Source organism: Lontra canadensis, unplaced genomic scaffold (assembly GCF_010015895.1).
Source record: "Lontra canadensis isolate GAN:19392208 unplaced genomic scaffold, GSC_riverotter_1.0 scaffold26, whole genome shotgun sequence".
NCBI classification, from domain to species: Eukaryota; Metazoa; Chordata; class Mammalia; order Carnivora; family Mustelidae; genus Lontra; species Lontra canadensis.
In genome coordinates, this window is record NW_022631020.1 from 20513463 (window position 1) to 20538072 (window position 24610).

Sequence of the window (24610 nt, forward strand, 5' to 3'; positions counted from 1 at the left end):
TGTGTTTTCCTTGGTAATTTGGATATAAAATATGCAGCTTGGAGAAGGATGATTATACTTGTTAATCAGAATAGCAGTAAAAATTGACATCTCAAGTTTAATTTTTGTTAAATGCAACAGGAATACATTAGCAGAAAGAAAGGCATAAAGGAAAGATCTTCTGTGGTTTATTACTTATAATATTCAAAAGTGAACCCCTGCCCTTATAATCTGTATGCTCACAGTGTCAAACCTAAATTATTACTCCTTAATAGAGCTACAGAAGAATTCTTGTGCTTCTTAATGGCTTAGTCAAGCCCATATTTAAAGCCTCATTTAACCTTGAGTGTTTCTAAACTAAAATTTATCTGTTTTTCTTTCTATAGACTATTTCAAATAGTACAATCCCGGAAAATGCAACAAGCAGTGGAAGGTTTAAACTTGACATTCTGAAAAATAAAGCGAAGAGATCTTTAACTAGCTCCCTGGAAAATATCTTCTCAAGGGTAAGATTAAACTGAGACACTTTGAATTAGATATTAATGTCTGTGTTTGCTAGCTGTTTTACTTCACTCTCAACTGACTCATGGAAAATTTCCTTTAAAAAAAAAACACAACAACAAACTACTAAGATAACTTTAATGTAGTTAACTGACTTTTTAAAAAAATTTTTTTGTGTTTGTTTTTTTTTTTAGTTAATTGACTTTAAGTAATCTCGTGATTTATTCTGATACCTCTAATATCTAAGTTTGAGAAGAGATTTAGTAGTAGAGACATATGTATAAAAAAGGGGAAATAGAATATTGACGTCCAATATTATATGAACTTATTATCATTTGTCACATAAAGTTATAAAGTAAGCTTCATTTTGCTATTATTAAGAGCTGACAGGAAATACTAAAATAATATTAATTAATAGGAATTTATGTATTCCATTTATTTTATTATGTGTTTTATTTTACTATCAAAAGTGATTTCTATTCCCTTCATTTTTCTCTTCTTGAATAATTCAGTCCTAAAGCTCTTAGATGAGCCCAGGCAAGGTAGATGTCTTAGAGCTGGAAGGTGGGGGACCCACAGTGGCTCAGAGTGGGGATACAGAGGCTAATGAGGTGCTGTGTGGGGGGTGGCCTAGTGCATCATGTGGAAACCAGAGTGTGGTGAGGAGGATATCCATATAGGAGTGCAACCTGGTTCAGGAAGTCAGAGCTAGAGCCAATAAGGAAATCCATCCTACCGAAGGATGGCCCAGTGCAGGGTGTCACAGCCAGCGTAAGTGGAGGGGAGAAGGCTTTCAAGTTTCCTGTTACAAGGAGTTAGAGTCCTTGAGGAGGGTGAGGATGGCATTGTGTGTGTGTGGGTGGCAGCCTCGAGGTCAGGGGTTGGAACCCGAGTAGGATGAAGAGCATCTGTGAGGTGACAGTTGTGGAGAATTTTACACACAAGGGACTGGTCAAATATGGAACTGTATTAAGGATCTGTGAAAAGGGAATTGCAAATATGAAGAGGGAAGAAATTAGAATAAATGCTATATTGTTGGATTCAACTCAGAGGTAACAGTGTGTGATTCTGGTTATCTGTCTATGTACTTTTGAATTTATTTTTAATATTAATATATTTTAATTTATTTTAAAATATATATTAACACGTGTGTGTATGTGTGTGTGTGAGAGAGAGAGAGAGAGAGAGAGAGATAGGGTCCCTGGCTCTGTTCACTGATAGGAACTGGGAACAGCTTTTATGCAAATACTAGAGATTAAATTAAGTCAAACACCCAGATTTTGGTTTCTGTATATCATTCTACAAGAAGGAACTAGAATCCTGGGAGAAATGTCTGATTCCAGGACTGCAGGGGAAAGTGCAGGATAAGCCCGGAACACACTGGTGTTGTAGCTAGGAAGGGAATGCTCAGAGAAAGATGGCGGTATGTCATAAAGACCTTGAAGGGCTCTCACCGTTGACCGGTAAACATCAAAATAAATGATAGCAAAAGATTGTAACCTGTTATGGAAAATAGGAAATGATGGACTTACTCTGATATGAAAAATGAAAGCATACCTTGGAAATTTGATCATGATCAGGATATTTACTTGATTTAATTAATATTTATTAATTGCAAAGACGAAAGTAGTAACTTTACAGTGGAGAAGGCTGGCAGACACCACCTTAGTCAAGCGATCCAATGGAACGTCCTCAGCAATGGGACACATTGAAATCTTGTGCCACTTGATACAGAGAATACAGGACTTCTCTGCTATTCTTGCCAAAGGGGCAGGGACGTGAATCAAATCATGAGGTGACATCAGCAAACCCGCATTGAGGTACAGTCTGCAAAATAACCAGCCTGTTGTCTTCCAAAGGGTCAGGATCAAGAAAGTTACGTGCAGTAGAAAATTAGGACGGTACCTTCTGATAAAGGGTGTACTTATTTTTATTTCTTTGCCAGAACTCAAATTACTTTTATGGGTATTCCTCTTAATGATTGAAATTCTTCTGATTCTAGCAAAAGCCTTGTAGCGAGCATGATCAGTTATCAATACTGTTGTCAGCAGAAGACAGAATGGAGGAAAAGAGAATTCTAGGAGATGAATCAGAAGTGTGTGAACTCAACATTTCATAAAACTTTCCTATCCCTTTTTTCTTCAGTATTTATAAATTACATGGGTTCCTTCTTTCTCTCCCTTTCCTTCCTTTCTCACTCCCTCCTTCCCTTCTCCCTTCCCTCCCTCCCCTCTCTTCCATAGTATTTAGTGAGAATTTTAGTGGAAAGGCCATTTAAGTAGGTGGTCAGGGGACCTGAATTCAAGACCTGGCTTTATATTTATCATCTCGATTTTATATTGATGTAAGCTTTCTATTTATGATCTCGGACAAATTATTTACCTTTCCTGCCAGTTTTCCCATTTGTGAGATGTGTATATTGATAACGTGCTTATGTCATGTTACTATGAGGATGACATGTCAGTCTGTTAAGAAAATATCCCACTGTAGATATGAGATGGTATGAACAGTGGTGAGCTCTGGAAACTCTGTCCTTTACACAATGACCGAAGGGGACTTAGAGTATTACTCTCCTTATCCCCATTTAGTACCTTGGCGTTCTGCACAACGCTGCGGGGCTGACTTTGAAGTGCCGCTCTCCTGGCCTTGAGCGCCTGTGATCTCAGCAAGGGCACAGCCGGTCTATTTTGGTCAAGGTGGAGACTGCGGCTGGTGCCGCACTGTGCTGCCAAGTGCCATAAATTATGTGACCTAACAAGATCTTGCTTGCGCCATGCGCAACAGAATGGACTTAAGGGAAGGTTGGCAGCTACCCATGTTGTGTTAAAGGTTACATAGAAAAGAGGTTTGTGTACTTCTAAAACTGGTTAGTTTATCTCTTTCTTTCTGAGTCACATAGTAGAAAATTGACACTCCAATCCTAGAGTGTGGCTCCTAATTGCGGCCATTTTTAAATATCTAGACAGTTTATTGAACTAACTATGGTCGTTTATGAAATAGGGTATGTTTTTTAAAATGCTTAGAAGCTCGGCTCATTAACATTAAAAAGTGGGTCCAAGGGAAAAGGCTTGACACAGGTATTACCAAATCATCATATAGTTAAATTGAAAAAGCTATCTGCTCAAAGGTGAAAAGACAGTCTTGTATTCTGTTTGTTTGTCTTGCTTTTTCTGAAGTCAGAGTTCTCCAGAAGGAAATTTTTACTAATATGTTTATTGATATGTACTTCCAAATGGGGGGTATTTACATTATAAAGCATGCGTCATAGGAAAATAGCCCTCATTTTGTGCTTCTCTCAGGTACTTACTATCCATTGTCCTTCCCTGTTGAAATGTGTGAATTAACGACCGTGGTAGAGGATAATTTTAAAGTTTGTTTTTCTTTGTGCACATACACACACACACACACACATATGGATAAAACACTCCCATGAGTAAAATGTGTGATTTAAGTGCTTTTCTAATAATGGCAAGGATTTGATACCTGTCCAACTCGTTACTTGATTATGACCAAATAACCTGTTTTAAGATTAGCAGGCAGCCACAAATGTAGTTTATTCTGGAACTGTCTCCTGTTCGGCATAAAACTGAAGAACGGAAAGAACCTTGGCCAGGTTCTAGGACATTTGCAAAATTACCAGCATCGGCTACTTAGTTTTATCAGTAATTCCACTTTTCACAAAGCTCGGGTTCTAGGAGATGTGGGTACCAATTCAAGAGCTTCACTGTTAAGCTGAACATCCTGGGTTCAAATTGCTGACCTGTCCTTACCTAGCTGTGTAAATGTTGGCAGCATGATCTATCAGAATTTCAATCTCCTTAATGGTAAAGTTGAGCTATGTAACTATACCTACCTCATAGAATTTTTGTGAGGATTAAATGAGATAATGCATTATAAAATGCTTAACACGGTATATAGCAGACTGTAGGAACTCACTAATAGCTGATGCAGCTATTAATTTTACTGTTGGTATAGTTGTTATTTATGGTGCCACCAGAAATAGAAAACTATAATTAATATACATAGCTAAAAATAAAGATTGCTTCTATAAAGCTTGGTGTGGGATACCATCAATATAAAATATTAGTCAATTGAGAGACAACAAGAGTCACTGGAGTGAACAGTTGAATCAATTGTCAATTGGGTGAAGAAGAAAGAACTGGTAGAATTTTCTGGTAGTAGATGTTAAAAGAAAAATTCAACCGAAGTCTGGGATGCAAGAGTTGAAAAACTCTTCCAGAAAGTAAAGCAAAATGACAAAGAAATGGAAAATAGGACAAAGGAAAAACTTGAAGAATCAGTCTAAAGATCCAAAAGCTGAGTGGTAGGAATTGCAGAAAGAGAAAATGACCCAATCTCCCTTTCTGAGAAGGCACCTGGAGTACGTACTCCACCAAAATGAAAAAGGTAGAGTTTTAAAAAAAAAAAAAAGGTGGAGTTTTTGTTTTTTTTTTTAAAAAAAGGAAGACATGGATCAAAGACACAAATTTTGACATAGAGTAGTATTAAAGGAGATGTCTAGATTGATAGTAAAGAAAAATACTGGGCAAGTCTAAATTGCAACCTATCTAGAGTAGGGCAGAAAGACCAGTTTCTAGAATGGGAAACTCAATGAAGAAGGAAAAAAAATTGCAGTTGAAGGATTCTGTGATGTTTGACCACACTGAGTTCTGTGGGTGACTTTTGTAATAAATTTGTGATTGCTGAGATACTTGTTGACTACGTGAAAAATAGATTGTACAAGGTAGGAGTTGTAATAACAGTAAAGTATATAGTAGATGAGATGATTGCTTCGGTTCCTCTTTCTCAGATCATCCATGAAATTCAAACCAAACAACCATAAAAAGGAAATCAAGAACCAGTATTGAAGCAGACTGATGTGTAGTCTTCTAGAGAGAAATACTTTCTTGATGTAGTTTGCATTATGGAAGAATGAAGGAAACTAAATCTATGCATTTCATGACACGGTTTTGAAAAACCTGTTTGTTATAATCCTACAATGTGAACAATGATGTTTGCCATCTAGCTTGTGTTGCCTGTAATAAATCATTTTCTTTATAACGGTTGTGGTTTGTGTGTTCTGCCTTCCATGGTTGTGTTTATCTGTATGAGACATGAAGTGAATGGGGTACTCTCTGATCTTACGCAGTTCTCCTGATCTTATGGATGAAGGATGTTTAACCTTAGAACCAGAGTAACATCAAAAAGCTTGGTCTGAGTATCTAGTTATCTAATGACTGATTTAGAAGCAGTGTAAGTAGCTAACGTGTGATTCTGTTTACCTTGCAGGCATGGCTGTGAATACTGCGGACAAATTTGAGCAAACCGCAGAAGCATCCATTTAATGCTAACCTAGGGAGGCGACTGCCTTTTATAGTTTAAAAAGTAAAAATTTAAACCTTATGAACAACTGAATTTTATTCTCTTCATTCAGGGAGCTAACAGAATGAGAGGTCGGCTTGGAAGCATGGATAGCTTCGAACGGTCCAACAGCCTTGCTTCGGAGAAGGTATCCCATCTCAGTTCTCATTTTACTTATTAATTGCCGCTTGACAAAAACCAACACTGATAGGGTAATATCACTCCTCCGTTTTGTGTTGAGTCCTTTACGACTTTTAACAAATATTCATTATTATTAAAATTAAATTTAAGGTGGGCACCTGGGTGGCTCAGAGGATTAAGCCTCTCCCTTCAGCTCAGGTCATGGTCTCAGGGTTCTGGGATGGAGTCCCACATTGAGCTCTCTGCTCAGCAGGGAGACTGCTTCCCCCTCTCTCTCTGCCTGCCTCTCTGCCTACTTGTAATCATCTCTTTCTCTGTGTCAAATAAATAAATAAAATCTTTAAAATTAAATTTAAGGTATTGAATTGATGCTAAACTAAATTAAAAATACTATTGTTTTAAATAAAAAGGCTCTGGAAGGTATCATGTTGCTTTCTGCTCAGCTGCCCCTTTCTCGTGTTAGGACAGAACACACCCTCTTCCAGGCTCCTGGAGCTCTATCAGGCTTTTTACTGTTTGGAGATAGTAGGCTTGGGAGGTCAGTATTTGGGCAACTGTTGATTCAAAGCCACAGAAAAATAAGCCCTGTAATTACAACACTGGTATAGCGATCTTTTTATGGTTTGTTCTGTCTCCACATTACTTTCCTCCATTTCTAACACCCCCCCAGCCCCGCCATATTAACGTTCACATTAGGCTCCTCTTTATCTCATAGACAGTTCTCAGTAGGTTTGATTTTCTGCTTCCTGGATCACGCAATATGTAACCTGAGGTCTATGCAACCGGTTTTCTTATGGAAAACACTAAAATATTTTTGCTGAACTTTGTTTCGGCAGAATTGAGGACTCAGTCTCGCTCTGAGTCTGTTAACCGCAAGCCATGTTTATCAAGCTCAACATTTCTACAGTGGTGCCTGTTTTGGAAAGCATAAACAGCATACCTGTCTAAATTGAGAGATTTATGATGTCTCCCCATGCAATATCAGAGGCATTCCGGCATAGCTCAGTTTTCATTCATTTCCTGTTTTTCATGTCTTTTAAAAAATTTTACCTCAGGGAACATGTCATTGGAGAGAAACATCCACAGTGAGGGAAGATACTTAACAGGCTTTATTTTACTTTCCTGAAGGCTTTGCCATGGAACTTGGACGCTTAAGCATTGTGATATTGTTTTGATAGTACAGGAAACATGTAGCCGATATGTCACGGCAATCAGTAGATTCGTAAACACAGACTCCACCCTCTTTTGGCCATGATGCCTTTTCATCTTTCTGGCAACAGTGAGAAAAGTACAGTAGCCATAGCATTTTACCACAAAGTGTTAGGGGGAAAGAATACCTTGTCTTATCATTCCTTTCACTTTCTGCCTATCTTTACGGATGCTGGGTTACAGCTGCTTATCAGAAGAAATGGGTTGTGGTGATACTGATTAGCCTTCAGCATGGATTGAGTGAAAAAAAAAAAAAAGTTTTGTCATGACTTAGGAGGAAGAAGAGGCACCCTGTCACTTTTGAACTCTGTGTTGAAGCAGGTCTGTCTGACCCATGTAGGAAAAAAAGACTTCACTTCAACTTGCTTTTCAGGACTATTCACCGGGAGACTCTCCACCGGGAACACCACCAGCCTCCCCACTGTCCTCGGTGTGGCAAACGTTCCCCGAAGAGGATTCTGACTCCCCACAGTTTCGAAGACGGGCACACACGTTCAGCCACCCACCTTCAAGCACAAAGAGAAAGCTGAATTTGCAGGATGGGAGAGCTCACGGTGTCCGCTCCCCTCTTCTGAGGCAGAGCTCCAGTGAACAGTGCAGGTGAGTCCAAACCTCCTTTCTGGAAGAGGAAATACAATTCTTCTGTCACTTGCTCTGATCAGTATGGAGTCAAGATTTATTGTGACTTCATGCTGTCGACATTTTGGTTTTAGAAACACCAGAAAAATGAATTGAATTAAAAAAACCTTCATTACTGAAGGAAACAGGGCAAGATTTAAGGTACACCCCAAGAGAAGAATTAAAGCATTTCGGATGAAGACACTTTTTCCCCCCCAGAAAAATGGGGAAAACAAGATATTATGCAATTGTTTTCTCAGAAAAACTTGGTGACAACACATGTTACTTAGTGTCTTTTTGATGGTGGCTCTAATGAAACAGAGTCAGCAAATTTGAAAATCCCTGCGTAGCGGTAGAACGTCCTGTTAGCCTATAATAAAATGCAAGGGTTAAAAAAATCACCTAAGTTACCTTCGTACCTGTGATGAAATTTAGCTATATTTCATAATGAATTAAAGCCAAAAATGAAAATTATTAAACATTTTATCTAAAACAAAAGGATGTCTGTAAAGAAGAATACACATTTCATAACTGACAGGAAGTGTCCATTAGAAATGATCTGATATGGTATTTAAGAAATAATTAAACAGAGTTGTTTGGCATTTGGTAAGATATAATAAAGGGCGTAAATCCAGAATTGCAGCATGGTTTTGCTTCTTCCTGTGTTGCACATATCACAATCGGTATCCTAGAATTAATTTTGTTTTCCTTCTTTGCCTGAGAGTTTGATCCAGGAAACAATCTGATAGTCATCCCAGTTGAAGGAAAATCCAGAACTCTAAGTAAAAGGGAAGATGAATTATTGATTACTTATTACTACTTACTTAATTAATTATATTAGTTATAATTACATATAATAATTATATTAATTAATTAATTAGTTGTTATCAAATTACCCACATTTCTTTTAAGGATACTATTTTATCTTCAGTGTTGTTTTTTGACTGATTAGATACTTAGAAATAAGATAGATATTTCAGATATATGAAAATAAAAGAGATTAACAGAATTAATTTTTCTCAGAGTTTCTTTTCTAAAAATAGATTAACTATTCATGTGTCTATCAAGGGTTTTTTTTTTAAATGACCACCTCATTTATATTTACACAAAGCAGTAAGTCTATTTTTTGCAGGAAATGTTATCAAGAACTTAAAACATTATTTTAAACTTATTATAAATTCATTTATATTTACACAAAGCAGTAAGTCTGTTTTTTGCAGGAAATGTTATCAAGAACTTAAAACATTATTTTAAACTTATTATAAATGATTTCTCTATTTCTCCTTACATCTTATAATGTAGATGCTCAAATAATTCTTGTCAATATGAAAAGATGCTATTTGTGCTATTGTGAAAACTTGCTAGGAAAGGAATCTTTTGAAAATAGCAGTCAGTAGAGGAGGTTCAAGGATTCAGGGCAAACTGTGGACACAGTCCCACAGGCTGCAGGGAGTACATGGACATTCATGTTTCTTAAGCCAGAGGTATTATGATGGCTTTCAACAACCAAACATGTTGTTCCTAAATTTTTTGAAGGGTTTATATCTTTAAAATAGCTAAATCTTTGAACTACTGATAATCTTTCACAGGAACGTGTTTCCTGTAATTATTTCTGCTTTCCTACTTTTTTCCCTTGAAGTATCTTTTGCATGTAAAAACAAACACCGTTTGTCCTAAAATCTTGAAGAATTTTTCAGAGACCAACACGTCTGGTTGGTCATGCTGGGTGAGGAGGTCAGTTTGTGAAGAGTAAGCTAGGTCGTGGTCATCGAAAGAGACGACTGCATGCTCCCCTCTTTCCAGCCCTGACCTTTAAAAGGAAAGCTTCAATCGATAGTAAGAACCAGTTTATATGCTTTTTCATAGTGAATGAAGATTTTGTCGAAATCTAAATTGAGACAAATTTGCTGTGTTTTCTCAGCATTCTTCCATCAGTGCGGCGCATGCCCAAGGAGAGTATCTCTTCCTCCAGCCTTCCAAGTCTACACACCTCCTTCTCTGCCCCTTCCTTCACTGCCCCCTCTTTCCTGAAAAGCTTTTACCAGAATTCAGGTAGACTGTCCCCACAGTATGAAAATGAAATCAGGTGAGATCAGTGTCCTCTGTTTGCAAAGCAAAGTTTTCTGCAGTGATAAACTGATACGTTACTAAAAAGTGGCTGATGAATTTGCAGTGATGTTGATGCATCTGTATGCTGTGCTTGTTCTAATCCATCTCTAATATGTCGGTTTTAATTCTGATCAAACTTTTAAAACCTGTGTTTTGAAGCTTTTAACAACATGATCATCTTACTTTTTGAATTATCTCTTTTCCTACCGTCTGTGTGATTCTACCCCGTATGCTCCAGAGTCTCAGCTTTGTGTTGTTTACAACAAGCCTTGGTGCTAACACAGACTAAGCAAATCTCCCCCAGTTGTGCTTTTTTTCTTAGCCTCTCTGGGCATATGATGTGGAATCCGAAAGCCACTGATTTAAACAAGTGTACTTAAGTGATGGATACAATATATCTTTATTTTTAAATACATAGAATGTATCCTAGGCATTTCTTTTGAGTTTTCAGTGACACAGACTTACTTCTCTGAAACTGGGTGTAATTACATAATGCCTGTACTACCCTGTTCATGTCAACTTTCAGAGAGCAGGAAGGATTTCTTGAATCTTATAGATATTTGATTTTGGTTCATTTCCAATATTGAAAATATAATAGCCTTTTACATCTTCTTCTTTGTGCCTTTAACTACACAAAACTAGATTGAGTGATTTTTGGGAAATTGTCTTTTTTAAAAATTTTAATTTATGAAACCTTACTGATTATCCAAATTATTAGTGGGATATTGACAGCCTCTGGAACATGGTCCATTAAGGTGGGAATTCTTTTAAAGGGATTGACTGTTGCTGGCTTAGAAGTTTGTGATATTCATTCCGGTTTTTACGTGTAGATTGACTCATTCTTTTTTTTTTTTTTTTTTTTTTTTTTAATCTCCGGTGTTCCATTTCACACACCACAGTTTTTCCGCTCTCTTGCTGATAGACATTTAGGTGTTGTAGTCATTTGATATTTGGCACTTCTTGCAGTCAAGGAGAGGAATGCCTGTTACCAATCAGCCTGTGTGCCACTGAGATTTTCTTGGATATTCTTTTGGCCTCATTTTTTTCAGATTTAAGATATCCCAAAAGTTAGCATTTAACTGGGTAACCTTCAGTAACTGGTTTCATTAGACTAATCCTTAAATTATCTCTGGGTAGTATCTTCTGTCTATGTGTGCCAACTGTTTTCACTCCAAGAAAGATAGTTAATATTGGATTTAAAACAATTTGAATCTGAATTTGTTCTGAATTGGCACAAAGTCACATTCATACATTGAATTTCTAGCGAAGAAAGTTAACCTGAAGAACTGATTTTAAGGTTTTTTTCACGGGGGTGCCTGGCTGGCTTAGTCATTAGAGTGTGTGACTCTTAAATCTTGGGGTCATGAGTTTGAGCCCCACGTTGGGTATAGCAATTACTTTAAAAAATAAATATTAAAAACATAGATAAGAGGTTTTTCAGGAACAACCTTATGGGAGAAGAGTTAAACAAAATTGGCTACAAAAGCAGTATAATATATGTGGAATATGTCATGAATTGAGAGAACCAACAATATGCATATATAAAAATATCAGTTTGCCTTATCTATAGTACTACCGATGAATAGGAATACAACACTCTCAGTGAAACCCATGGGCACTTTCTTATTGTTGTTAGTTCAGTTGAGCATCTGGACAGTCCCAGTTTTCTTCTGGAAACAGAAGCCTGCCTGAAAGTGAAAATTAGGAAAAGCCATTGAGAAGGTCAAAGGTTAGCTGTGAACAGGATGCAGAATACCAAAACAGTGACTTTTTCTTAGATTATTTATAGTGTTTAGATTATTTATAGTGTAGAGTATTACATATTCATCTTCAGTGGTTTTGCATAAGTATAGGCATTTTTCTTGTTTATCACTTCTTTGTCCTCTGTACCTCATTCTAATGAGGGATATTGAAGTCAGAGGCAAGTATATATTAGTTTTAAATCGAAAATTTCCACTTTTTGTAGCTATCTTACTTGAAGTGATATTAAAACCTGTAGGAAAATTTCATCTTATTTATTTTTTTAAATTAAATTTTTTAAGGATTTTATTTATTTATTTGACAGGCAGAGATCCCAAGTTGGCAGAGAGGCAGGAGAGAGAGGGGGAAACAGGCTCCCCGCCAAGCAGAGAGCCTGATGCAAGGCTCGATCCCAGGACCCCAAGACCATGACCTGAACCGAAGGCAGAGGCTTAACCCACTGAGCCACCCAGTCACCCCCCATGGGAAAATTTTAAATTTGTAGGATCATCAGAAATAATCCTATTTTCTGTACTTTGTTATATTTTCTTGGCTCTGAGAAAGTCTAAAAATCAGAGGGCACATTTTTGTACATTTTTCTTTCACTTCTGTACACTTTTTATTTATTTTTATAATTTGACAAGCCTAGAATCAGGCCAAAAAGAGACTTAAAATTTTTATTTTCATAGAAAAGTATACCAGTCATGAGAATACAGCTCATTGGATTATCACAGAGTGAATCCTGCCGTGCCCCCCTCCTTCAATAACTGGAATGCTATCAGCACTCCCACAGTTCCTCCCCTTTTTCCACCCAATTCCTTCCCCTCCTCTTGACCGCTAATACCAGAGTTCATATTTGCCTGGTTTTGAACTTTATATAAACGGAATTCTTCTGGGGCGCCTGGGTGGCTCAGTGGGTTAAAGCCTCTGCCTTCGGCTCAGGTCATGATTCCAGGGTGCTGGGATCGAGCCCCACATCGGGCTCTCTTCTGGGCAGGAAGCCTGCTTCCTCCTCTCTCTCTCTGCCTGCCTCTCTGCCTACTTGTAACCTCTGTCTGTCAAATAAATAAATAAATAAATCTTAAAAAACAAACAAAAAACCGGAATGATTCTGGTTTCTTTCGTTGCACACTAGTTTCTGAGATTCATTCCCATTTTTATGTGCACTTCATTAATTTTTTATTGCTGCATAATATTCCATCTAATAAGTTACAATTTATTTATTTGTTTGTTTTTTGCCAGTGGACATATGGATTGTTTCTAGTTTTTGGTTTATTTTATTTTATTATTTTTTTTATTTAGAGAGAGCTTGAGCAGCGGGAAGGGCAGAAGGAGAGGGGCGGAGAGAATCCTAAAGCAAGCTCCATGCCACCATGGAGCCCGACATGGGGCTTGATATCACAACCCCGAGATCATGACCTGAACCGAAATCAAGAGTCAGACACTTAGCTGACTGAGACACCCAGGCGCCTTAGTTTTTGGTTATTCAAAGAGTACTGCTGGGGCATCTGGCTGGCTCAGTTTTTAGAGTGTGTTATTCTTGATCTTGGGGTTGTAAATTTGAGCTTCATGTTGGGTATAGAGATTACTTAACAAAATAAAATCTTTAAAAAATAGTAGTCCTATATATTATTAGTTGTGCATATCTATCCATTATCGAGGACTATGTCCACAGTAGTAAAATTGTTGGACAAAATTCTAATAGGTTTATTTCAACTAGTAAGTCTCTTGGATATAAATTTACTAGTTACAGTCTTGGAGAGGGTGTTTTTCAATTTGTACTTGGAAATAATTTTAGATTTACAGGAAATCTGAAAAATATTATGGAGAACTCCTACAAATGTTTTATCTAGATTCATCAACTTTTAAAAATTGCCACATTTTCTTTATTATTTCTTCTGTTCATTTACATATATAAATATATAAATGTAATGTGTATATGGAAATACATATATGTATGTATGTATGTATGTATGTAGATGCATACATATATCTTCATTCTAAGCCACTTGTGAATAGGTTGCATATATCATGTCCCTTCCCTCTGAATACTTATATTTCCTAAGAATAAGGATAGTTAAGAGCATGGTTTTAACCCAGTGATTTCTGAATCTACATTTCTCATCACTACTTTCAGAGAGAACATTATGCATACAAAAATACTGTAGTATCTGGAAATATTCAGAATATTAAAGGGAGGATGTTCAGAATACCATAAATTATAATTTTCTTTTCACTTGAGTATCTCATATTTTATTAGTTGTATTTCTAAATATGCATAGTCAAATAAAGCATAGAGCAGGTTAGCATATAGGCTTACCCATACTACTTTTTAAAAAGCCTATTAATTTGAAATTTGAAACTCAGATTAGGCATCTTTCTCTAGGACCTCTATCCTGAATTATTAAAAACATGTCAGGTTACTGTTTTTAAGCGGGCTGAGAAGAAGGAGCCAAGATATTTTTAATATCATGGTTTATTGATAAGTAGGTTTTTCTACACAGCACTGAAATAATTAAGGAAGAGCAATAAGCATGTTTTGATTTATCTTTGAATTAATTTAAAAAAATTCAATGTTATTTCATTGTTTAGTGACTAAACTATAATTGTAATGATATAGTATATTTATATAATATTTTTTTATCAGAAATATCCTTTCTATCAGCAATCATCTTTGTCACTCCTTATAATTGCTTTTTAGCTTTTAAGCCTGTAACTGAAAAAACATTTATATTGAAGTTCATTGGTCAAAAGTAAAATGATCGTCATTATTGCTATTCACTTATAAGACTTTTCAGTGAGAAAATAAGGTTTTTGCTGATGTACTTTGTGGTACAGATTTGTTTCCATGTAGTTCTCTTGTGTTCACTGATAAAAATAGTATTATCATAACTCATGGTTCATTATTGCCTTATCTATGCCTTATTGATGACTAATAGGAATGCCTTTTTATTCTAAATCCTGATTTTGGACATATATCTCTCTATGTGTGCTAATGTCGTTCCTTCTTTTCCTGTTGTATTAGACAGGACACCGCTTCAGAATCAAGGTGATTTGAGGTCTAAATATGTTCTTATAAAAATTCATAATTTCTTCCAACTGAATATCACTCCTTTTAAAAAGCAGTTTTGGCTGTCTCCTGAGTGCATGTCAACATTCCAGTACTCTGATGGTTATGTAGTAGGGAAAATGTGATGCCTGGTGTAATCAAAGATCATAAATGATCATATAAAATGTTGATTGTAAACAGAAATCCTGTTTCTACTCTATTCCATGTTGGCAATTCCTTAGTACGGTGCTGTGGCCTTCAATCAAAGCCCAATTTTAATTTTGAATTAATAAACATGAATTTGCTCATTTGGAGGTACATATGTATATATAAGGAATTTATTTCAAATCCTGAGAAGATGCAGAAATGAGCATCCTAAAAGAAACATACTCATAAAATTCAATCTGGTTTTCCCCCAAAGAGGATTGTTAATCTATTTCTGTTCACCTTAATTCTTCACACATTGATTACCTTGAGATACTCCTGAGGCCAGCACAGCATTGGTTACCTTGAGATACTGCTGGAGGCCAGACCTCCCACAGGTCCGGACAAAGGAAAATACCTACTTCCTTATTAAGGAAGTCTGACCACATCTGTAGTGACATTTCTTCCTCTTGACCTGCATGTTTTTTCTGGTAATCCTCCAAAATCATCGCTGAAAAACTTAATTGAAGATGATTATTTTTTTGCTTTGTTCTAGTTTCTATACTTAGCTTATGTCAGGAATCCAGTGAAAAAGACATACCCATCTTCCTGTTTGGAGCCACTAACATTTAGATTTCTTTCTAGCTGGAGTGAAAACACATATTAAAGGCTGAACTAGAATGAAAAAGAAGGAGAAAAGAGAAAGGAGAAAAAAGAAAATTATTTTGGCCCCACTGATAAGACAGACTTTTCACTGACAGGCACTTTTTAGTGGTTGGGTGTAAGACCTTTAAATAATACTTTTTATCTACTTTTAAAACCCTAATGAAAATGTTAGTTTTACTGTGTGTCTTTGTAGGTTCTACTATAGGCATAGAAGTAGGTCTGTTTATTACCTTAGAAATCATTTGGTCTGTAATTTCCTTACTTTACATATGGTTAAATTGAGCCCCAGGGATATTTTGTATCTTGCTTGATATTATTTTCTTAATTTTAGGTTTTAGGGATGTGAGTAAGCAAATGAGCTTGCTACCCAGAGATACTTTAAATTCCAATGCAAAGAACTTGATCTTTTAAAAATTCGCATTCAATGTAGAGTTTAGGAAATAAAACTCTGTGTTTTTCTCATTCTTTTGGTTTGTTTTACACATTGTTCCGCTGATTAATCTATCTCTGATTCATAGCTTAGATGCTACATATTGTTTTCCACTAGAATAGTTCAATATCAATTTAATTAGTAAAGATTTTCCATAGAATGATAGGATTGTCCCCAGTTGAAAGCCAGGACTTAGATAACCTATTAGTGTACCTGATGGGACTGAGTTAAATTATACTATGGATCCTGTGGGAAAAGCTGAAGCTTTCATCACTGTGCTATTCCATGAGCCTTTCTTGAGGTATTTACAAAGAGAAGGCTTTTTCAGATTTCTGTCACATAGTTGCTATCACAGTAATCAAGTCTTGATTCTATCTTGAGTTGTAAAACATTGTGATTTCCATGTAGCTTTAATCAGTACTAGTAATTTTTTGGACTTGATGATGCTGATAGTTTTCAGTGGGGGTTAGAGGGCAGGAGGATGGGGGGCATTTTGCTGCTCAGCAGAATAATCCCTTTGTATATTGGTCCTTGCCCAGGACCTTTGTGAAAAATGTATCTGTGTTGCCCTGGGGCAGGGCGGGAGTGGGGGGGGGAGGGGAGGAGGAGTAAAATGTGACTGTAACCTTAAAGTAGAGTCCCTGTGAGTGGTCACGAAAACATCTTCATTTTATATAGAATACATAGAATTAATTGTTATTAAAGCAGAAAAGTATGCATTAAAAATTCTGTGTGAACACAGAAGTATAATGTTAATTTAATAGTTGATGTGGTGAAGCTTCTAATTGCTTGGCCAAAGATGTATTAAAAAGTTATCTTGAAGCTTTGTGGGAGGGTTCATATTATATTGAGAGCTTTGGATTCATGCTGTGTCCAGAAGGACTTGGAAATGCCTCCCAGCCTACAGGGTGATAACATGTAAGATAGGATGTTTCCTCTCCTTGTAAAGCTCTCATTGGTGCCTTTTGGATTAATTAATTAATTAATTAATTGCTGACTGGTAATAGGACGTATATATAGAATATACCAATACAAAAATATGTGGGAATTCTCCACATTGTCTTCCCTTTCTAGTTATTCATTTTTAATGTCAGACATTTTCAGTAGAGGTAATTCTGGCACAAAATACTTTTTCTGAATATGTCTCTTGGGAAGCAGTTTCATAATGTGCATGTTGGTGTTCCAAAATGCAAAAGCAGGAGGGAGAAGGCTATATGAAAAAAATAGGAAATAGTTGTAATTTATCATTAAAAAAATGTTAAAGATAATTCATACACTAATATAGGTATAGTCTACCATATTAATGTGTTTTTTATTTGATCCCATTATTTAAAAAAGTATTTGCATTTTGGAATGGAGGTATTTCAAAAGCAAAGAAGAAACGAGACATTTGCATAAATGAACACCTAATTCTTTGAAGTTATGACTTTATTCCCTGAAAAGATGGAAAAAGACATACTGATCAAAAGACTTCATGCTAGAGACTGACTTCTTTTTCACTAGAGCACACAGGGTCCTTGGGGTCCCGACAGCTTTACTTTTATGGTCTGATAGTGCTTTGTGTGAACTAATGCAGAGTATTTACACTGGCATGATAAGCTGCAGTGCCTTAGTGTCTGGCTTCTGGAGTGCCCGGGTTTGAATCCTGGCTTCTCCACTTACTGCCCACGCAGCTGGGGGCAAGTTACCTCAGACCTTAGTTTCCTCATTAAAAATGGGAACAGAAGTAACACATACCCCATTGTGATGATAAAATGAGTTTGTACTTGTAAAATGCGTAAGACAATGCAGTTGCCACCTTAGCAAAGTCAGATTGCTGAGCACATGTAAATCAAAAGGCGAGCTGCGGTGAGCTGCGTACTTTGAAAGCCTTATCTGGACTCTGACTTCTGGAGACAGGGTTTCTCTAATGAAGTGAAGCAGGGTGGCTTTTGCCTTCTCTCAGCCACCAGCCTGCTTTCTCAGGATGCCCTTTTTTAGTACAAGATAAAGCATCAAGGGTCTGTTATGCAAGTTCTTTTCAGTAAATCATTATCTTATATTTTGACTGCTAATTTTTGGCCAATAAATTCTGACCATTAAATTCTGGACCTAAGAAAAATGTGTCATTTGGCAATCTATTTAGATTCTAGGATATAAAATTTTAGATGTTATGAAATTTTCAACTTTGAAATGGGCTAATGGGAGGGGTATTTATGGACCTGTTTTCTGACCTAGTCCCCCAAAAGCACATATTTTAGAGACAATAATGAAGTTGATAGGAGTACTTTTCGGTTTTATGTTTAGTACTATCAGACATTTGATGGGTCATCAACAGTGAATTGGAAGGTAATTTTTTTTTTAATTTTTTAAAGATTTTTATTTGTTTATTTGACAGAAGAAATCACAATTAAGCAGAAAGGCAGGCAGAGAGAGAGAGGGGGAGAAACAGGCTCCCCTCTGAGCAGAGAGTCCGATGCGGGGCTCGATCCCAGGACCCTGGGATCATGACCTGAGCCAAAGACAGAGGCTTTAACCCACTGAGCCACCCAGGCGTCCCGTGATTTTTTTTTTTTTTTTTTTTTTGGGAAGGCAATTTTTAAAAGATGTTTTAATTCCAGCATTAAAATATAAAAATTTAACAATCCTTTGGTTTAGTTTACTCTAGTTCACTTCGTTAGAGCTGCTAAGGAGGAAAGAGGAATTACTGAACATTTACCCCATGAGGCATATTCAAATAGGTACTTCTTCAGAAATCTTTCATTTAGCTTATAGATACTCTTCTGTAGGACAGGAATCACATATACTTGGAAGAAAGATGCCTTAAGTTGTTTCCTAACACCGCTGTCATTGTTAATACTTATCAGTGCCATCCAGGGCTCAGTGAGTACATTTGGGAAAGAGAGCTGTTAGAACTTTTTGCCAGAAGGACTTAAAATTCATGCTACCAACACAGGGTTTTAAAATGGTATTCCTGACATGTTAGCCTAGCCAATAGGACTTTTTTGTCCATTTTACTTAAACTTCTGAGTTAATGTTTTGTATGGTTTTACAATATTAATTTATGTAATGGAAATTTGTTAAGTGCTTACTATTGTTTTCTAGTAACTGTACCAGGAGCTAGAAATACATTCTGAATACTGGACATTTAACAACTAACTGCTAGTAAGATAGTGTTACCAAAATGAAGATACAGAGTACGTCAGGGTATTTATCAGAATATAACTGTTATTTACAGAACATTTGATTCACAGTTTCCAAAAGGGAAATACTTCAATTAATACTTTCCAAAGTGAAGAGCCTAGATGTTATCATCGACAGATGAATGGATAAAGAAGATGTGGTATATATATAAAATGGAGTACTATGCGGCCAACCAAAAACCTGAAATCTTGCCGTTTGCAACAACGTGGATGGAACTAGAGGGTATTATGCTAAGCAAAAGGAGTCAATCAGAGAAAGACAATTATCATATGATCTCTCTGATATGAGGAATTTGAGAGGCAGAGTGGGGGGCCGTGGGGGGAAGGGAGGGGAAAAAATGAAACAAGATGGGACCGGGGAGCGAGACAAACCATAAGAGACTTTTACTCTCAGGAAACTAACTGAAAGCTGCTGGAGGGGATGGAGGTGGGAGGGAGGGAACAGCTGGGTGATAGACATTGGGGAGGGTATGTGCTATGGTGAGTGCTGTGAATTGTGTAAGACTGATGATTCACAGAGCTGTACCCCTGAAACAAATAATACATTATATAAATAATGTATAAAATAATAAAAATAAATAAATTAATTAATTATCTCCTTAAAGGACCAATCTCCAAATATAGTCACTTTGTAAGGTATACTGGGAATTAGGACTTTAGTATATGAATTTTGAGGAGAGAAAATAAGTCCATAAAGGCCATGAAGAAAACAACAGATGTCATGTGCAAATTTACAAAGAAACGTCTATCTTTTATAAGCATTCTCTTATTCAAGTCGTATATATGAAATAAAGAACAACTTTCCAAAGTGGAAGAAAGGTGAACATACTTATTTGGTATTACAGGGAGTTTTGAACCATAGACACGTAGTGGGGTCATAGATTTATTTAGGATACATGACAAAGGGTTTTGACTGTATTCAGATATACGCATCAGCTTCTTCGTGAAGTATCAAAACATATCATGACATATCATGACACTTGCTAACTGTGCAGCAGCTCGGGCATATGTCTCTTACTTCACCTTAGTTTAGCGAATCCAGAAGGAATATTTTCAGGGAGATAGATCAAGATTAGAGAGGACTGAATTACCTGATGTCCGTGAGGACATAAAATAAAAACAACGATGACAGGCAGGTGCAGAATTGCTCTCCTGGCTGTTGATGGCCTCAGCACTACTGAGTCAGGGTTGTGGTTTTTCCAGCTCCATTTCCTAAGTACTGACTCTTCTTGACTCCATCAAAGTCCCATATCTGGGGCGCCTGGGTGGCTCAGTTGGTTAAGCAACTGCCTTCAGCTCAGGTCACAATCCTGGAGTCCCAGGATCCAGTCCCGCATTGGGCTCCCAGCTCTATGGGGAGTCTGCTTCTCTCTCTGACCTTCTCGCCTCTCATGCTCTCTCTCAAATAAATAAATAAAATCTTTAAAAAAAAAAAGTCCCGTATCTTTACTTGGTGGTATCACCACCTGTCAATATTATTATCTTCATCATTTTCTCAGGAAAGCTCAGAGGCTTTGAAACTTAATATTACTACCATTGACAGTCACAGTTATTACACGGTATTCCAGCTGCTAACAGAAATGGTCTCAGAAGTGAGTTTGAGTCATAATGACCTTTTATTGCAGATAGGCCTAGCATAACTTAGAATGTTCTTTCTTAGGAAATGACATTTTTAGAGCAGATCAGCATTTCCACATGTTTGTTTCATAAAGCACTAATGTAGAAAGATGCCACACCCTCAAACTCCCCCAAAATTGGAGAAGGTGATTATGGGGTCAAGTAATTTAAACAAGTGAGGGTGTGTCTGTATATTACTTCTCTCTTGGAGTGTCCCAATGCATACCAGCATAATACAGTCTCTGTGAAGTCCTGCTATGAAGAAATGTTGCATATTTTTTATCTTAATCTAGCCAATCTTATTGACGACAGTTTTTTATTGATATATCACCTGATAATAATCTCAAGGTTGACTATTCCACGTTTATTCAGGTTCCTTTCTGCCATGGTCCAGATATTGGTGGCTAACCACAGAGCCACAGGCTGTGAGAAGCTATCTTTATCAGCCTTTTCCATAAGAGTATAAGGAAAGCCCTTTATGAGCCTTCTATGGAATGTTTACATTGCTTAGAAAACACTTTCAAATTTTTTAGCAAAGCATGAGTTAATTACTTAAACAACCTTTGCTCCTCTGTATACATACTTCTATTGCTCAGGTTAGGACTTGAAATGGTTGGCTTCTATGGAATGAGTAGAAACCAGTGAGCTGTTCATGACTGCGCTGTGGCTTGGATTGCATTTTTCTTAGGATATGGTGGCCTGGGTGACCAGTGTGCCTGGTGGCGCATTGCGCCACGTTGCCCGAGGCTTGTGCTTGCCCATGGCAGAACTTATGAATGGCTTATGCTCCCATATCGTGGTGAAGTCCATCTTGTGCAGTTCTCCTTACAAGTGACATATTTATTTGCTTTCCACAGTGATGGAGAAGGGAGAAAAAGGACCTCGTCTACTTGCAGCAATGAGTCCCTAAATGCTGGAGGAACCCCGGTCACCCCTCGTCGAATCTCCTGGCGGCAGCGCATTTTCCTCAGGGTTGCTTCTCCCATGAACAAATCTCCCTCAGCAATGCAGCAGGGTCTGTGTGGTACACACGAAATAATTATGCCTTCCCGGTTTCATAAACTAGGGGATGGAATGCAGTGCTTTGGGTACAAAGAGATTTAAATGATTACAGTAGAGAAAGAATTTGTTTCTGTATCTGATACAGTGGTAAACTTCTCAGTTGTCATTAGAACAGGTTAGACATTCAGTAAATGCTTGTTGAGTGAGTGAGTATGTTTCCCAGACTAAGCACTATGATATGCTACGAAAGCATAGATTTTTTTATTATTAGAAAAGTAATCTGCACTTTTGTGAGAGTCACATATAAAACAAAGTGATATAGAAATGTTGAATGATTGAGAATGGATACAGATACACTAGGCAAATGTCAACTGAAAGACTAGACTTATTAGTAATTAAAGCAAAGACATCCAAAAGGGCAAAGTGAATATAACAATAATCAAAGATACAACAATAATGAGAATATGCATAATTATACAGCCCTAAAAGCCAGAAAATAGAACTTTACAGAATGTTTGGGTGTAATGAATCAGTAGCTCTCATGGGAGATTTTAACATATTCCTCTCTGCAAATTAAATATAGAGAAGGTAAATATAGATAATATTTGAGAAATACAATTAAACAAGCTTGATCTAATATTTATACAGAGCCCCCTATAGGGTAAGTTCACTCATTCTTAACACACATAGAACATTCCTAAAAATTAATTATGTACTTGGCTACAAAGGCAATTTAGTGACACAATCATAAATATTCATACTATATTCTCTGATTACAGTGCAAAAAAAAAAATCAAGAATTAGAAGACAACTAAAATATCTCATGGGCTTGGAGACTGAAAACTACCTGTATCTGGAAGAAATAAAATATGCTCAGAGCCATATACATCAACATTGCGTGGTATTTAGAGGGTATTTCTAAAATCAGGAAAGACAAAACTCAAATATACTAAGTATTCAATTCAAGAAGCTAGAAAAGGAGTAAAATTTTTAAAAATTATTTATTAAGGAAATAAGGGTAGGCACAGAAGTCAGTAAAGAAAAAGAAACAAAATGACTCACATTCCTAGAGAAAAAATGAACTCTGCCTAGGGTGACCAGAGGAATCTACATAGAAATGTTGGATATTTAAATTTAAACTCATTGCTGGGAGACGCATGTTTCAGAAAAAGGGACTAGCAAAGGTCTGATGTTATTGGAGAGAACTTTGCAGTTCAGAGAATCGTGAGAAATTCAGCATGATGGGAGCAGAGGATGGGAGATAGAAACAGAGGCCAGAAAGTTTCCATGAGGCCAGAGTCTGAAGCTGTCTACATGCTATTTGCAGTAATTTAGATTTTGTGCTTTCGAATACAAGCAACCATTGAAATGTTTTAAGAGACACAGTCATTTTTGTTAATAGGAAAATAATTGGCAGGAGTGCAAAAGATGGCCTGGAACAGAGGGAGAGAGTGAGGTCCATGATTGGGTAAGAGAATGTTGCAGGAGCAAGCAGAGGTGCCGAGCCAAGACATGCCCAGTGTTGTTCAGCGGCTCTTTCCTGCCGGTCTCTGATGGTAGATGGAGACCTTTAGGAGATTGCTGTTACCTGCTCATGTAATCCTTTTGCTTTGCACAATCAGAGAATGTACAGAGATAAATTGCAGAAGTGTTGGGCTCTGGGGAATGCCAGTTCACTTCAGAACACCTATCTTATAGGTCATTTGGCGTGGAAAGAAGAAGTGGCGAAATTACATGTGCTTTCGTTTCACTGCGAGAGGGAAATCTGGCAGGGGAATTTAGTCTAGTGAATTTACTTAAATCGTTAGTTCCAGAAATGCAGTTACTGGGAAAGTGGTTTTGTCAAAAGCTTTAAAGGTGGAAGATAGGATGAGAGAACACCAGTTCTAGACAAAGCTTCCGTAGTCTGGGTTACGAGTCAGGAATGCCTCTCACTGTTTTCTTCTCTGCAGATGGACTGGACAGGAACGAGCTGCTGCCACTGTCCCCTCTTGCTCCAACCATGGAGGAGGAACCACTGGTTATATTCATGTCTGGGGAAGATGACCCAGAAAAGGCTGAAGAAAGAAAGAAATCAGAAGAACTGAGGAGTTTGTGGAAAAAAGCCATACATCAACAAATCTTGTTGCTTCGAATGGAGAAGGAAAACCAGAAACTTGAAGGTTAGCCATTCAAACAGGACTAAATGATATGATACTATAGATAGCGGAAGGGTTTAGGTTAAAACCAACCCCAGCCTCCTCCACTCGTTTTCAGAATGTAAATACCCTTTTACTAGGATTTTACTGGCTGTAATTATTTAGTATGATTTTGTGAGGTTGCTATGACGTGGGAATGTTCAGCTTAAAATATTTATATTTTTGTTTACTAGATAAAACGTCAGACACCTTTAGAGTAATGGGAAATAGATAAATGGGTAAATAGTAATTGGGTAGTAGAGAATGTAGGTACTGTGGAGTCAGTGTATTTGATATGACTGCAAGTTTCATGCTGTTGTACTTAACTTAGGAGAAAAACCCTTAAACGTGAAAAAAAACATTCTCTTCTTTTTGAAATTGATTCAAATTTTAGGCTAATTATATTTATAATAGAAGAAGTGTTCCTATTTCAAATAAATTCTGTTTTGTACCCAGTTCAACTATCTAATTACCTGTTATCAAGTCAAAGTTCCTTTTTTTGGTTGTTGGCTTTATACATTTTCTATTTAACAAATCATATTCAAATCTTTATTAAATGTATAATTGGATAATTTACAATACTTACTGTGCCATTTCTCATGCTTTACGGCTCAGTTTATGACGAGCAAGTGCTTTAGAATGTGTTCTCCAGACTTTGAAAGAATGTTATTTATGCCTAACCAAA

At 36.9% G+C, this 24610-nt stretch overlaps 1 protein-coding gene across 6 annotated transcripts in view; it reads left to right on the forward strand.

Annotated features, from left to right (window-relative positions):
• The window catches only part of TBC1D4 (TBC1 domain family member 4), a 186701-nt gene that overhangs the window by 139833 nt on the left and 22258 nt on the right, over positions 1–24610 (forward strand). For 2 of the 6 annotated variants that reach the window (XM_032864248.1, XM_032864251.1), the window contains exons 8-14: positions 366–485; positions 5915–5989; positions 7565–7791; positions 9731–9895; positions 14684–14707; positions 21604–21761; positions 23701–23910. In XM_032864248.1, the coding sequence (XP_032720139.1) occupies positions 366–485; positions 5915–5989; positions 7565–7791; positions 9731–9895; positions 14684–14707; positions 21604–21761; positions 23701–23910 (979 nt within the window). The other 4 variants (XM_032864249.1, XM_032864250.1, XM_032864253.1 and 1 more) reach the window with 4 other exon arrangements.